At 42.4% G+C, this 14,723-nt stretch overlaps 1 protein-coding gene across 3 annotated transcripts in view; it reads left to right on the top strand.

Moving 5' to 3' along the window:
- Positions 1-14,049, top strand: part of bmp4 (bone morphogenetic protein 4) — a 32,046-nt gene extending 17,997 nt beyond the window's left edge. Inside the window, exons 1-4 of one of the 3 annotated variants that reach the window (XM_068039155.1) lie at positions 9,315-9,465; positions 11,254-11,373; positions 11,993-12,351; positions 13,007-14,049. In XM_068039155.1, the coding sequence (XP_067895256.1) occupies positions 12,000-12,351; positions 13,007-13,845 (1,191 nt within the window). In that variant the 5' untranslated portion in view covers positions 9,315-9,465; positions 11,254-11,373; positions 11,993-11,999 and the 3' untranslated portion in view covers positions 13,846-14,049. Of the gene's footprint in view, positions 1-9,314; positions 9,466-10,351; positions 10,438-11,253; positions 11,374-11,992; positions 12,352-13,006 lie in introns of those variants that run through there. The other 2 variants (XM_068039154.1, XM_068039156.1) reach the window with 2 other exon arrangements.
- The last annotated feature ends 674 nt before the right edge of the window (positions 14,050-14,723 follow it).

Below are 14,723 nucleotides of genomic sequence, written 5' to 3'. Positions count from 1 at the left end.
GAGGGTGCAGAATCTCTGCAAGGGGAAGGGAATGAGCCAGAAGTTGTGGTACATCTCAGTACCAACGGCACAGAGAGAGCAAGTATTGAGGTCCTACGGACAGATTTTCAGGAGCTAGGGAGGAAGTTAAAAAGTAAGAGCTCGAGGTAGTAATCTCTGGATTACTCCCAGTGCCACATGCCAGTGAGAGTAGGAGTAGGAAGATAGAGAGGATCAATGGGTGGCTTGAGGCATTGTTGCAGGAGGGAGGGCTTCAGATTCTTGGGGCATTGGGACCAATTCTGGGTCAGGAGGCACCTATTCAAAAGGGACAGGTTGCATCTCAACAGGACGGGGAGGTTCACGAGTGTGTTTGGGGAGAGTTTAAACTAAATTATCAGAGGGATAGCAGTGGAAAAATGAAAAAAGGTGTCAAAAGTGCGAGTGTTGGATAGTACTAGAGAAGGGAGTAGTACCATATTAGATAGGAGCAGACTGAAAAGAACTATGAGGAATACAAAGACAGGTTTACAATGCATGTATGTAAATACACAAAGTGTGGTGAATAGGTTTGGTGAGCTACAAGCACAAATAATCATGTGGGAATATGATGTAGTGGCAATAACGGAAATGTGGCTTAAAAATGGTGAGGACTGGGTGCTTAATATTCAAGGATACAAAGTGTTCATAAAAGTTAGGGGAGGAAAAAAGAGATGTGGAGTGGCAGTACTGATTAGGGAAGACATTGTAGTGTTGGAAAGAGAGGATGTCCTTGAGGGGGCAAGGACAGAATCCAGTTGCTTCGATTGAGAAGCAAAAAGGGTATGATCACATTACTGGGGGTATTCTATAGGCCTCCAAATAAGTGAGAGATAGAGGAGCAAATTTGCAGGGGAATTACAGAGATGTGAAAGAACTATAGAGTGGTGATATTGAAGGATTTTAAATACACAAATATTGATTGGGATAATGTTAGAGTAAAGGGTAAGGAAGCAGAGGTATTTTTGAAATGTGTTCAGAAGAGCTTCCTTGACCAGTATGTTATTGGTCCAACTAGGAAGGAGGCATCGCTGGATCTGGTGCTGGGAATGAGGTGGGCCAAGTGGGCCAAGTGTCTGTGGGGAATACTTGGATAAAAATGATCATTGTATCATAAGGTTTAGAGATGGTAATGGAGAAGACCAAGGAACAATCTAAAGCAGGACATCTGAATTGGAAAAGGGCTCACTTCAATGGGAAGAGAGGGGATCTGGCCAGGATAAAATAGAACCAAAGATTGACAGGAAAAACTGTAATGGAGCAATAGGTGAGCTATAAGGTGGAGATGTTCAAGGTACAGGCTAGGTACATTCTAACCTGAGTGATAGGTAGGGTACCCAAAGCCAGGGCTCCTTGGATGACAAGGGAGATAGAGAACATGATGAAACAAAAAAAGAGGGTGTACGATGCATGCAGATGAATTCTTCAAGTGAAAACCAGGTCAAATACAATAAGTTGAGAGAGGAAGTGAAGAGGAAAATAAAACTGGCAAAGACAGAATATGAGAATAGAATGGCAGCCAACACAAAAGGGAACCCAAAAATCTTCTGCCGGCATGTAAATAGTAAGTGGGTAGTAAGAGGCAGAGTCGTCAAAGCATCTCTGAAAAGACCAAATATCCCTGTTGACTCATGGGAGTACCTCGCTTGTGACCATCCTAGATGGAGAAAGCTAATTCGGGAAGACATCATACACCTCGAGGGACTTCATCGGAAACATGCGGAGGCGACGTCAAGGCATCGGAGGGAGCGCACAAACCTCCAAACTATTCATCTACCTGACCTCTCAAGCACCACCTGCCCCTCATGTGGCAGAGCCTGTAGATCATGTATTGGACTTAGCAGCCATCTCAGAACCCATCGTACCGGAGTGAAAGCAAGTCATTCTCGATCCCGAGGGACTGCCTAAGAAGAAGGGTCCTATTAGGAACAAAGAAGGTCATATATGCTTAGAGGTGTAGGGCAAGGCTAGAATACTTTGTATTGATGTTTACGAAGGAAGAGGATGCTGACAAAATATCGGCAGAAGCAGAGATGGTAGAGGCGATGGATGGGTGAAAATTGAGAGACAGGAGGCACTACAAAGGCTGGCTATGCTTAGAGTGGCTAACTCACCTGGTCCTGATGGCTTGTATCCCAGGTTGCTGGGATGGAGATAGTGGAAAGGCTTGCCATAATCTTCCAATCTTTCCTAGATACTGGGGAGGTGCCAGAGGATTGAAGGATAGCAAATATGACAGCCTTATTCAAGAAAGGGTGTAAGGACATTCCTAGTACTACAGGCTGGCCAGTTTAACTTCAGTGGTGGGCAAGGTTTTAGAAACAATAATCAGGAAAAAAATCAACAGGCACTTGGAGAGGTTTATGTTAATTAAGCATAACCAGCACAGATTTGTGTTTGACTAATCTAATTGAATTTTTTGATGAAGTAACAGAGAAGGTTGATAAAGGGAATGTAATGGATGTTGTCTATGTGGATTTTAAGAAAGCATTTGATGAAGTGCCACATAAAAGGATGGTAAACAAAATTGAGGCTCATGGAATGGGAAGGTTGATGTTAGCTTGGATAAAAAATTGGCTTAAGGACAGAAAATAGCAAATTGTGGTAAACAGTTGTTTTTCAGACTGGAAGTTGTAGACAGTGGTGTTCCCCAAGGGTCAGTGTGAGGACCACTGTTTTTTGATATATATAAATGATTTGGATATTGGACTACAGAGTAAAATTTCAAAATTTGCTGATGATACCAAACTTGGAGGAGTGGCAAACAGTGAGGATGATACAAATTGACTGTAACAGAACATAGATAGGCTAGCAGAATGGGCAGACAAGTGTCAAATGGAATTTAATACAGAGAAGTGTGAGGTGATGCATGTTGGCAGAAGGAATAGGGAGAGGCGATATAGATTTAATAGCACTGTTCTAAAGAGTGTGCAGGAACAGAGAGACCTGGGGGTGCATGTGCATAGATCTTTGAAAGTGGCAGGACATATTGAAAGAGTGGTTCACAAAGCATATAGGATCTTGTGCTTCACAAATAGTGGTATTGAGTACAAAAGCAGGGAAGTTATGCTGAACCTTTGTAAAGCTCTGGTTAAGCCACAACCAGTGTATTGCATCCAGTTCTAGTCACCACACCTTAGGAAGTATGTGAGGATCCTTGAAAGGGCGCAGAGGCGATTTACCAGAATGGTTCCACAGATGAGAGATTTTAGTTACAAGGAGAAGCTGGGATTGTTGAAAGGAGAGAGATTTGATAGAAGTGTACAAAATTATGACAAGTTTAGATAAGGTAGACAATTAAAAACTGTTCCTATTAGCTGATGGTACAAGAACTAGGGGATACAGAATTTAAGGTTTTGGGCAAGAGATGCAGGGGGGATGTGAGGAAGAACTTTTTTGATGCAGCGAGTGGTAATGACCTGGAACGCGCTGCCTACGAGGGTGATAGAAGCAGAGATGATCAATAACCTCAAAAGGAAATTGGATGGGCACTTGAGGGAAATAAACATGCATGGTTATGGGAATACAGTGGGGGAATGAACCAACTGGATTGCTCTAGGGAGAGCCAGCATAGACTTGAAGGGCTGAATGGCCTCTTTCTGCACCATAAATGACTGCATGGCCAGAGGGGTGGCACAGTGGTGCAGTGGTTAGCACCACAGCCTCACAGCTCCAGCGACCTGGGTTTGGTTCTGGGTATAGCCTGTGCGGAGTTTGCAAGTTCCCCCTGTGACCGTGTGGGTTTCCGTCGGGTGCTCTGGTTCCCTCCCTCAACGAAAGACTTGCAGGTTGATAGGTAAATTGACCATTGTAAATTGCTGCTGGTGTAGGTAGTGGTAGGAGAATTGAGGGAAGGTGGAGATGTGGTAGGGAATATAGGATTAACGTAGGATTAGTATAAATGGGTGGTTGATGGTTGGCACAGACTCTGTGGGCCGAAGGGTCTGTTTCTGTGCTGTATCTCTCAATGACTCTAATTCTACACCCCCCACCCACCCCCAGGAGTGGGCTGGAAGGCAGGGGAGTTCCATGCCCATCGCCTACCCCTGGTACTTTAGCAGCACCAGGGTGGTGGTGGGCAGCCCTCCTGCCCCTGGTTCAATTGAAGCCCCAAAGTGTCTAATTAATGGCCACATAAGAGCCTCTTCCCGCTGCCGTGGCAGATGGACACGTCGTCACCTGGGGAGGCTGTGCAGTAAAACCTGGCAGTCATCTGAGGGCTCGGTGTGGGGATCCCTCCTGATTGGGCATCCAGTGCCTCACGGAGACCCCCTCCCAGCGATGTGACGCCCCTGCTGGAAGAGCCCTGTGCCCTCATGATCAATTACCTCCCACCTCGCCGGGGCCTGCCTGATTAGTCCCGGTGATCCCCAGCCCCACCTACCTGCACTTGAGTGCTGTTCAGAGGGCAGTTCAAACCCAACAGTGGTCACCACACCTGGTGGCACTGCTGGGACTGAAGAACTGTCAGTCCTCTGATTGGCTGGCAGCTCTTGGAGGCGGGACAGCCTGCTATCAAGGGGCAGAAGTATGCAGGCAGTTAATTGCCTGAGGACCGTAAATAATGTCATGGCTTCCAGGGCCAGAGGAGATGAACTCACCCCCAACTTTCCAGCCAGTGGACAGGGCCACTGCCTCCACATTAAATGCTAGCCTGTGACTCTATAACTCTATGATCTGGAAAGGTAGACATCTAAAAGAGAAAACCCACTGACAATGCTGCCCTCCCTCAGTACTGTGTTGAAGTGCAAGCCTAGTTAGTTTGCTTAAATTCATGCAGAGGGAATTGAGCCTACAAAGTTTTGATTTAGATAAACGTGCTACCACTCAGCCAAACTAGCATAATATTTCATTTTCAATAGTCTCCAATTTTAAATTACTTTTATCTTATGAGCTTTTTCTCCCATCAAAGTTTGTCACATCACTAATATCAAGTTAGTACTCTGTATAAGTTAAACTGACAAAGGTTCAGATAGTGTCCTTTGGAATATATATCGGAAATCAGATCAAAACAAAATGCTAAAGCGACATATTACATGTTTTGAATAATTACCCATAATTGTTAAAGAAAATTGTTAAAATGAAATGTCTGTTTACCTTGTGATGTATTTGTGCTGGTGTGTACTTTTATGCATAAATATTGATCAATTGAAACTGAGCCCAAAGTGGGCTTAACCAATTGGAAAAAGGGGTGGAAATTTAGAATACCAGACTCTATCATGTAGTATACCACTTGCATTGGATGGAAATTAATAGTTGCAGGAAGAATTTGCAGACTAAGATTCTCTTTATCTATTTTAATCCTCCCTCCTAACATCTCCTAAACTGATGTTACTCCTTTGGAAATAATCTGAGCGGTTCCCCCACTGCACAGCCTATTCACCGAATGCCCTGTTTCACCCCCACAGTGAGTCTGCTTTTGCCTTTTCCCTCCAATTCCACCCAACAAATGAATGACCAAACACCCTTCCATTCTATAACAGCTTGCAAAATATTTGCTCACTTGTCAACATGACCTCCTTGTTCCTATCCTTAACCTGGAGGAGTAAATTGACATTCTGGGCTTGACTGTAAACTGGCACACTACTGTTCACCCCTCCACCCCCCCTTAGCAAGAATAACTCCCTGGTTTCACATTCCATCATCCCATGCCTGAATTTATTGTGAAATCTCACCTAGGACCATCCCCCTATTCCTCTGGCTCCTTTGCCATGTCACCCTCTACCACACCTTCTATCTCTCTTTTGCCACTTTCCACCTCTGGAAAAAGCAACCTCACCTCACTCCCAAGTGTTCCCTCAAATTCTGATCTATTCTTGTGGCCTGCCATTCATGATAACATGTTTCTGTTTGCTTTCCCCACAACTGTCTCACCTCTATCATTGACACCTTCATCCTGGATACACCTGCACACCCACCTCTTGTCTTGCTTTAGTTAAATTGTGATGGTTCCACAATGTCTGATAACTTTGAATAGCACTTTTTTCTGTCCTCAAGTAATGTTGGAATCCCCATTCATAACCATATTACACAATGTTCTCTATGACAAGATTTGTATAGCAAGAGTGGGACTCTTTTTAACTGGATGAATTGAGTGTGGACATCATCAGAGTCTGTCATCATCTAGAAAATGTCGGGAGGTGTTAGAACTGACAGTGTATGCATTGACAGCTTTGTGTGCTAGAAATTGTTAACTGTTACACCTGAGGAATTGATTCACATGTTGAATTTGAAGTAAAATTTAGGAAATGCAATTTTAAATGTTACTTAGTGAGCATTTGAAGTTCATATCGATTGGATGGGGCAACTTTGTGCATCAATTTCCTGAATTGCTAATGCTAATTCTTGGGTGGAAGCAGAAACTCTGTATCCAACAGCATTGGCAGAGGCCCATGTGGAATTTGCCTGCCTATCCTCTCAATTGAAGAATCCTCGTGTTTCAATATTTGTTGCCTTAGCTTAGAGCTTGCACTGAAATTGAACATTTGATATCAACCATTGGCAATTCATCTTAGCAATAGGACTGAGAACTTAATTTAATTGTGGAGGAATTGCCAATGTAAAGGCTACAAAAGTAGTGTAATAAGTTGGAGCATCAACTTGCTGTACCACTGGCCTCCTATTTCTGTTTTGAATTATAGTTTGAAAATTAATTTGGAGAGGCAGCTGCAATCTATGACACCATTACATTATCAAGTCACTAAACACAGCTTTGGCTATGCCTCTTTACAAATCTGGTGAATTGCTGGGCAATGCAGTAGCACATCATATCTGATGTGTACAAAGAAACAAATATGTATATAATCCATGGTTCTTTATATGGCAAGGCCTTGAATTTCTTTAAGAGAGAAAAATATAGGGTTAGCAGCAGGAAAGTGGAATTGAGGTAGAAGACCATGCATGATCTTATTAAATGGTGGAGCAGGTTCGAGGAGCTGTATGGCCTACTCATGTCTTATTTCTTATGTTCTTGTGTAGGGTTACCCAGATGGCCTCATGCACTAGTAGCTCGATATAGCATTGGCAGGGGCTAGGAGACGTTTACCTGCCTGACCTCCCAGATATGGATTGCCTTGTACCATGACAATGTAAAACATAAATAATTTACAGAATATATCCACAGCCTTGCTCCATCCTACTTCTGCATCATTTTCCTGCTCTATGTTCCAGGTCTTGCCCTCTGCTCTTCTGAGTCAGGACCTCAGTGTGTCCCTTCTCCCACCAATTCATGACCACAGGCAGAATCTTCAACTGAATCAGAATCTGAATGGCTCTGTGCTCCTGAAATTCTCTTCCTGAAGTCGTCCCATTATCATTAGAAGCTTACCTGTTTAATTATGCCTCCCGTCACCTGACCAAGCTGCCTCCTCTTATTTCCCAGTCTGTGTTGATTACCCTGCCCCACAATTTTAAAGGCACTATCTGAGTAGAAGTTGTTGCACTGAACAAGGCTATTTGGTACATCAAGCCATATAATGTAACCAACTCATATGGATTCTACAGAACCTGTTTAACTTCTTGATGAAAGATTCTGTAATGTTTCTCCCTGTTCCCCACACCCCAAGACAAATCAATTGAAGCACATCCAACCCCACATCTATATTATCTATCATTGATCAGTTGGTTTAATTTCCATAATCAAATATCATTTTCCATAGAATATTTCATCATAGTTATTTAAATGTCCTTATTTTTAATTCCACTCCTAACCCAATATTTATACAGATATTTTGCAAAGATGTTAACATAGCATTAACTGTTGAGGCATGGAGTCTACTCTCCATATCTAATCTCCAGTCTCACGTGTAATTTTGTAGCTTCATGTTTGGCACTCGCAGTCTAATTTGAATAACCTTCCTGTTATACACACCTCTCTGCATTTTGAAGAGCTGGTTCCTGCTCATTCCATTTTCCTCCAATGAAAACAAGTTCATTTCTAAGTGTCTGAATAATATGAGTAAATATTACTGACTTGGAGCTCTCAGTCCTAGATTCCTTCTTGCTGCTCTTCTATGAAACTTCTCAATGCATCAGTGTAAACGCATCATTATTTTAGATATAAGATACCAAAAATTACATATGATATTTCCAGGGTTTGAATAATTACATAAAATTGTTTAAATAACTATAGTTAAATATGCTTAAGATTCAATCCAGTACTTGATTATCTTAAGTAACAGCTTCACATTGACTGGTACTCTTAATCATCAGCAATGGTTTTCAATCTTGCAGATGAACATCTATGAATTCTTATGTTTCCTGTTCCAATGTTCATTACATCTGCAAAGTAAAGATGGAAGAAAACAATGGGGAAAAATGCGAAGAAATATGTTAAAAAGAATGTGAAGTATATTTACTGTGGAACATTATGACCCTTTAGATCATTTTACTTTACCCTCAAGCCCTAGTTTCCTCTCCTAACCTTACACACAATTTAAAAAATAAAGGATTCATCAGTGTCTCCTTTGACTAGCCCTAAGAATGGCTGTAAACGTGACCTATATTTAAAAGTAGTAAAGACGTTGGTGGGAATAAGTGGCAATTATTTGTCTCTGCTCTGCAGTAGACTCCAAACTTTTGTATGTATTCTGCAAATTTACCTTGTGGATCCAAACTAATTTATATATTCTGCAAATTTATCTTGTGGATCCAAGCCATCCAGTTCAAACTTTACCGACTCCCATTATTTAGGACATTTAAAAGCAAATACTTTCATCTCGTCTAAAGCCTTCTTTCACCTTCATTAATCATACTTCGATTTCTGGTGCCGAGCAAAACTGTCTTCCATACACTTCTACCATATTCTGTATTTAACTTTGTTACTTCTTCCATCGCCATGAATTGCCTTTGTAACTGCAGTTTCTGTCTTCCCTTTTCCTTCAATGTACTTTCTTTTGCTCTCAAGATATTTCTGTCGCTCCGGAAGAACTCAATCACATATGAGTGGATTCTGAATAAAATGCTTATATTCCCAAGCCATGAGTTAACGTGTTGTTCACAACAAAGCTAATAAAAACGATACTGAACTAATATAAAGAAAACTGTATGGGGGAAACATGGTACTTTATATTTACACGGTATTCACACGCTTATCTCCGGTGGCTTGTTGGATGTACAATTATTATCCAATTCAGCAGGAAGGAAGTGAAATATTATAGAGATCGCTTTATGAACTTGGGTTAAAATACCACAATGACGTACATACTTTCCAACAAATTGCATGAACTGGGCGGCCACATATTATTCGGATTGACTGATAGCTCCAACTTTTTTTTAAATGGATCTAATATGGGGTTTTGTGTGTGTGCGTCTTTCCCTCGCGCGTTTATCCAGTCCGTTGCAGATAAATTGAATTATTGGACCAAACATGTTGTCAAGTATGACCTAGCGATAGTCATGTAGATGAATTCGATGCAATTATTTTGTGACATATGCGATAAATCTATGGTGAGTCGTCATTAACTTTGATTAAGACATTATTGTTGACCATATTTGTGTTAATACTGAGATTGTTGTACCTTGCAGTCAATATAAATTGACAATGGTTATTTCAGCTGTATATTTGGTCCTTATTGTAACCACACGTGCTCCACTTAACAAACGCGAGGGCGCTAGTGTTAGCCTTCACTTCATAGCAAGCACATATTTCGTCTGGATGTATTTATCAAAGTTGACGGTGTTTAGAGCATCGATTCACTAATATTCCAAAATAATTTATCTGGTTTAACTTATTTTAAAGTTTAGTGCCAGAAACACACCTTATATTAAGTTAAAGGTTATTGCAAAAGCTATGCTCGATGTAGTACGGTTAATATTGCATTTTTGGCGATGAGACAACTTGTGTTTTTAAGATCTTACATAAAATATTCATGACACCTTAAACGTGTTTTGATGCGATAAAATATTAAAATTGTTGCTTAGATCTTTAGTAAGTCAGTTTTGTAATGTAATTTAATGTTAGCAAGTATGTAATACAAAATTGCTAATGACTACAGTAATGTAGCTTCGGCAATATCTGGCAAGTTGTGCTTTCATGTTTATGAGGTAAGATGCCTGCTTTAATTGTAAACATCGGTAAACCAATGAGTCATTTTCATGTTCTACCTGGAAGTAAAAAATGCGCTGACGTTTACTGACTTATTTCCTTTTGTATCTGTGAAACGTTTGAGAGATTTGCATCGCTTTTCTGATGGTGAATTCGGGCGATAGCAGTATAAACTTTGCAAGCATTTTAGGAGCATTTTGATAACAGCTTTTAGGGAAAGTTGGTGTTGGTGGTCGTTTCATAGATAATTGGGATTTTTTATGTTTTGCTGTAGATACCGGACTTCGTACTTTTAATATGTCAATTAAAGAACTTACAGCAGTTTTCATATGGGAGGTGTGCTTGTTGACTGGATTTGTGCACGAAACTTGCTGGTGAGAGGCTGTTTGCAGATCGTGAACTTAAGTTTGTGAAATTGGGTGTTGCGGTTGAATGCGTGCACGTTGACATCAGATTCTGCGGTTGCGGCATCTAGTGACTGTAATAGTGTGTTAAAATGTACACGATCCTCCACTGCATGTTGTGTTGTGTGAGGCTCAGTACTTCTGTGTGACGAAGCGTTACTGTGGGCTCATGTTGGTGGAATTTCACGCGGGATCCGATGCTACTCGATGATCGTGTGCGTGTCCGTCTGCAGCAGATCGTTTGCTGGTATACCATGTGTCTGTGCTGCTGAGCACTATTCATAATCGGCGCTATCCCCGCTGCATACTGTTTCATCAGAATCGAGTCCTGGGCTCTGTGCCCCGCACTGATTGACAGGTGTGCGGACTCCTCCCCCAGACCCTCTGGTCAAGTGGGGGAGGGCGGGATTTTGCATTGCATTGCCTCATGAGGCGGGGTCGTGCCTGGTGATTGACAGGTGGATGGCGGCCTCTGCTCAGTGGCGGACTGAGAACGCCGAAGTGGAGGCGGGGCCGGCGAGGATGATTGGCAGTGAGGGCGGGGCCGGCAAGGATGTTTGGCAGCGAGGCGGGGCCGGCGAGGATGATTGGCAGCGGGGCGGGGCAGACTGGAATGATTGGCAGTGGGGGCGGGGCCGGGGAAATGATTGGCAGTGGGGGCGGGGCCGGGGGAATGACTGGCAGTGGGGGCGGGGCCGCATGGAATGATTGGCAGTGGGGCGGGGCTGGCTGACGTCGCAGAGAGGAAGCGGAGACTCTGCTCATTATATTCAAATGTTGTTCCAGGAGGGATTCGATAATACGTAGCCGAGCAGCTAGCTCCAGAGTCCCTGAGCTTTTCAAGAACTTGTCCAAGATCGGCTGTCAAGAATCATGGACTGTTTTCATCTGCCTTGTTTTCTGTCAGTGAGTAGACCTTTTTTATACTTTTCTGATAGATTGGGAGGGATTTCATATTCCTGCTTTACTGTAGTGATGTGCGTGTGTGTGTTTTTAACCAGTTATTTGATTCCTCTCTTGTACTTGCAATCCTTCCCGACATGATGTATTATAGCTCGGTGTTCGGTGAGAGTCTGTTTCGGGGGGGTTTGCACTTGTGCCTTGCTTGTCAAGAAGTAATTAAGGAAATGTTGCACCGACAGACCCGAGGCTATGAAAGTAGTCAATGTGAAAGTGTGAACACGTTTAAAATAAAACTCTGAGGATGAATTTTGTGTGTATTTTCTCTCCATTTCTCAAAAATCATGAGCCATTTGGGGAGATGCCCGTTACAGGATTTTAAGCTTGTTGCTTCCAAAGAAACCAGCCTAAGATAATTACTAAGATAGTGAAAACACAAAGAGTAACAGGATGGTGCTATCTGGCTGATTATGGGCTATTTAACTGTAACCGAGTGAGACCAAGTAATTATACCTCTTCCCTCACTCTCTTTCTCTCTGTCGTGCGCTCTCTCTCTGGGGCGTTGATTGAAGATTACTCGTAATTCTCATTCGGGTTTTTTGTTGTTGCTTGTTTTGCTCCGCAGAGACACCATGATTCGTGGTAATCGAATGCTGATGGTAATTTTATTATGCCAAGTCTTACTGGGAGGTAATGCTAGTCTGATACCAGAGGAAGGGAGGAAAAAGTTTGCTGAGCAAAACCAGGCGGGTGGACGTCGCTCTCCGCAAAACCATGAACTGCTACGGGAATTCGAGGCCACTTTACTCAACATGTTCGGACTGCAACGGCGCCCACAGCCCAGCAGATCTGCCTTCGTCCCCCAGTACATGCTGGATCTCTACAGGCTGCAGTCCGGGGATGAGGTCGCCCACGACATTAACTTCGAATATCCTGAGAGATCCACCAGCCGGGCCAACACCGTGAGGAGCTTTCACCATGAAGGTACTGGACCTGCAATCACTGTCCGAGAAACATTGAGATAATTGTATTTATTAGAGCAGTTATGATAGCTGGAGCAATACTAACAGAACATGGCGGGAGATTAATGTAAAATGTATGCATAAGCAACTTATTTCGTTTCATTGGGTTTCTGTTTAACATTAGAGCTCCAGGAGCCGAAGTTTGTTGCCTGTATTCTTTAGGACATCATGCAAAGATGCATGTAATTTTAAAACATGGATTATATGTATTAAAGTGTTTAAATTAAAAGCTTATTTGACATCAATGAATGGCTTCAGTATCTATATGGAGTTCTAGACTTCTCCAACTTGCACTGTTTATAGTTCATGTTTCATTGTAAATATTGGAGGGGGAGGAAGGAGGTTTCTGGCAGGTGACAAAAAATATTTTCTGAACCCAGCCGCCATTCGCAGCTAGTGTTTTAGCTCGGTAAGGGAACTGTAGTTTGCATGAATTTCTCTTGTACACAAGTTTCTGGTCGAGCTCTAGTTTTGCAAGATAGGAGTTATCTGTGTTGGTCTCGCCTCAGTCTGGTTTTATCAAATTATGGGTATTTTATTTTGGTCCAGAGGCATTTTTATTTTCCGTGGGCGAATCAAGATTTTAAGGGTTGTCTTTCATTTCTGTTGCGTAACAGAACACTTGGAGCTGATGCCAGGGCAGAGGGAAGACTCCCAGCTTCGGTTTGTGTTTAATATCAGCGTGGTGCCCGAGAACGAGGTGCTTTCTTCGGCAGAACTGAGGCTGTACCGAGAGCAAATCGACAGCGTTTGGAACTGGAAGGACGGATTCCATCGCATCAATGTTTATGAGATTATGAGAGCCCCCAGCGAGAAGGGCGACCTCATCACCAGACTCCTAGATACCAGGCTGGTCCACCAGAACAGGACACGATGGGAAAGCTTTGACGTGAGCCCGGCGGTGCTGAGATGGACCATGCAGAAACAACCGAACCACGGTCTGGCGATCGAGGTGATCCATCTCAACCAGACGAAAAGCCGGCAAGGCACACACGTAAGGATTAGCAGGTCGCTGCACCAAAGGCAGGGCGATTGGTCCCAGCTCAGACCCTTACTTGTAACTTTCAGCCACGATGGCAAAGGACACGCTTTAACCCGGAGGGTGAAACGCAGCAGTAAAGGCCAGAGGCGCAAGAAAAACAAATCACACTGCAGGAGGCACTCTCTCTATGTGGATTTCAGCGATGTGGGCTGGAATGACTGGATAGTGGCACCGCCTGGTTACCAAGCTTTTTACTGTCACGGGGACTGCCCTTTCCCACTGGCAGACCATCTGAACTCGACTAACCACGCCATCGTGCAAACGCTTGTCAATTCTGTAAATGCCAACATCCCCAAGGCTTGCTGCGTCCCCACAGAACTCAGTCCCATCTCAATGCTCTACTTGGACGAATATGATAAAGTTGTTCTGAAAAACTATCAGGAGATGGTTGTGGAGGGATGTGGGTGCCGCTGAAAAATAATAATAATTGACTTTTTTTGAAATAATGTCTGGACACTATTCGTAACAGGCGTTCATCATTACATTATTTATGACTTATGTGCAAATGTTGACCATATGATCATATATTTTGACAAAATATATTTATAACTACATATAAAAGGAAAATAAAAGTGAGTCATATTTTAAACGTAAAATAAATTTCTGTACAACGTCTTTGTTAACTGTATATTTAGAATGTATATGTTTAAATTGGAATATAGAAAAATGTTCATAAATGTTCATTAAGTGTACTATTTATTATTTTTCACCTTTTTAAGAGTTAAGTTCACAGTGTGTAAGTGTATGCGGAATTAGAAATTTAGGTTGAGTACTTAATGAGTTCCCCTTTTTCCCCTCAAAGGAAGCGCTTTAAGCGTTGTCGTTCTTTTGTTGAGAAGCTGATTTGTAAAAGGTGTGAACGGAGGTTAACATATACATATGAAAAATGTCAACAAATTCAGTTCTTGTGCGAAGACAATAGGTGTAAATAGGTGATTTGGTTCGCTTAAAAACTGTTGAACAGTGAATAGCCCGAAAGAGGAGGGTCGCGTAGAAAAAGATGTGGAGAAATTCATATCCAAACGACATGATCTGCTTTACTGTTTTCATACCTGTTTGTCATTCATGTCACTGGCATTTCAGACCCTTTTGGCAGAAACACCTTAAAGCAGATCAAAAAGCTCGTCTTGCCATACCATAAAGTCACATTCCTGTTAAAAATGATCCCACTTGTATCTAAACAAACATTAAGCCGAATTTCTCCCACGATTAAACTTTAATTTGTTGAAATCCCTTTTCAGTGATAGCATAGTTGTCACCAGGGTTTACTGTATTACGGATTTTATCCTTTC

This window comes from Heterodontus francisci, chromosome 9 (genome assembly GCF_036365525.1).
Source record: "Heterodontus francisci isolate sHetFra1 chromosome 9, sHetFra1.hap1, whole genome shotgun sequence".
In the NCBI taxonomy this organism is placed as follows: domain Eukaryota; kingdom Metazoa; phylum Chordata; class Chondrichthyes; order Heterodontiformes; family Heterodontidae; genus Heterodontus; species Heterodontus francisci.
This window is presented reverse-complemented; position numbering and strand designations above follow the sequence as displayed.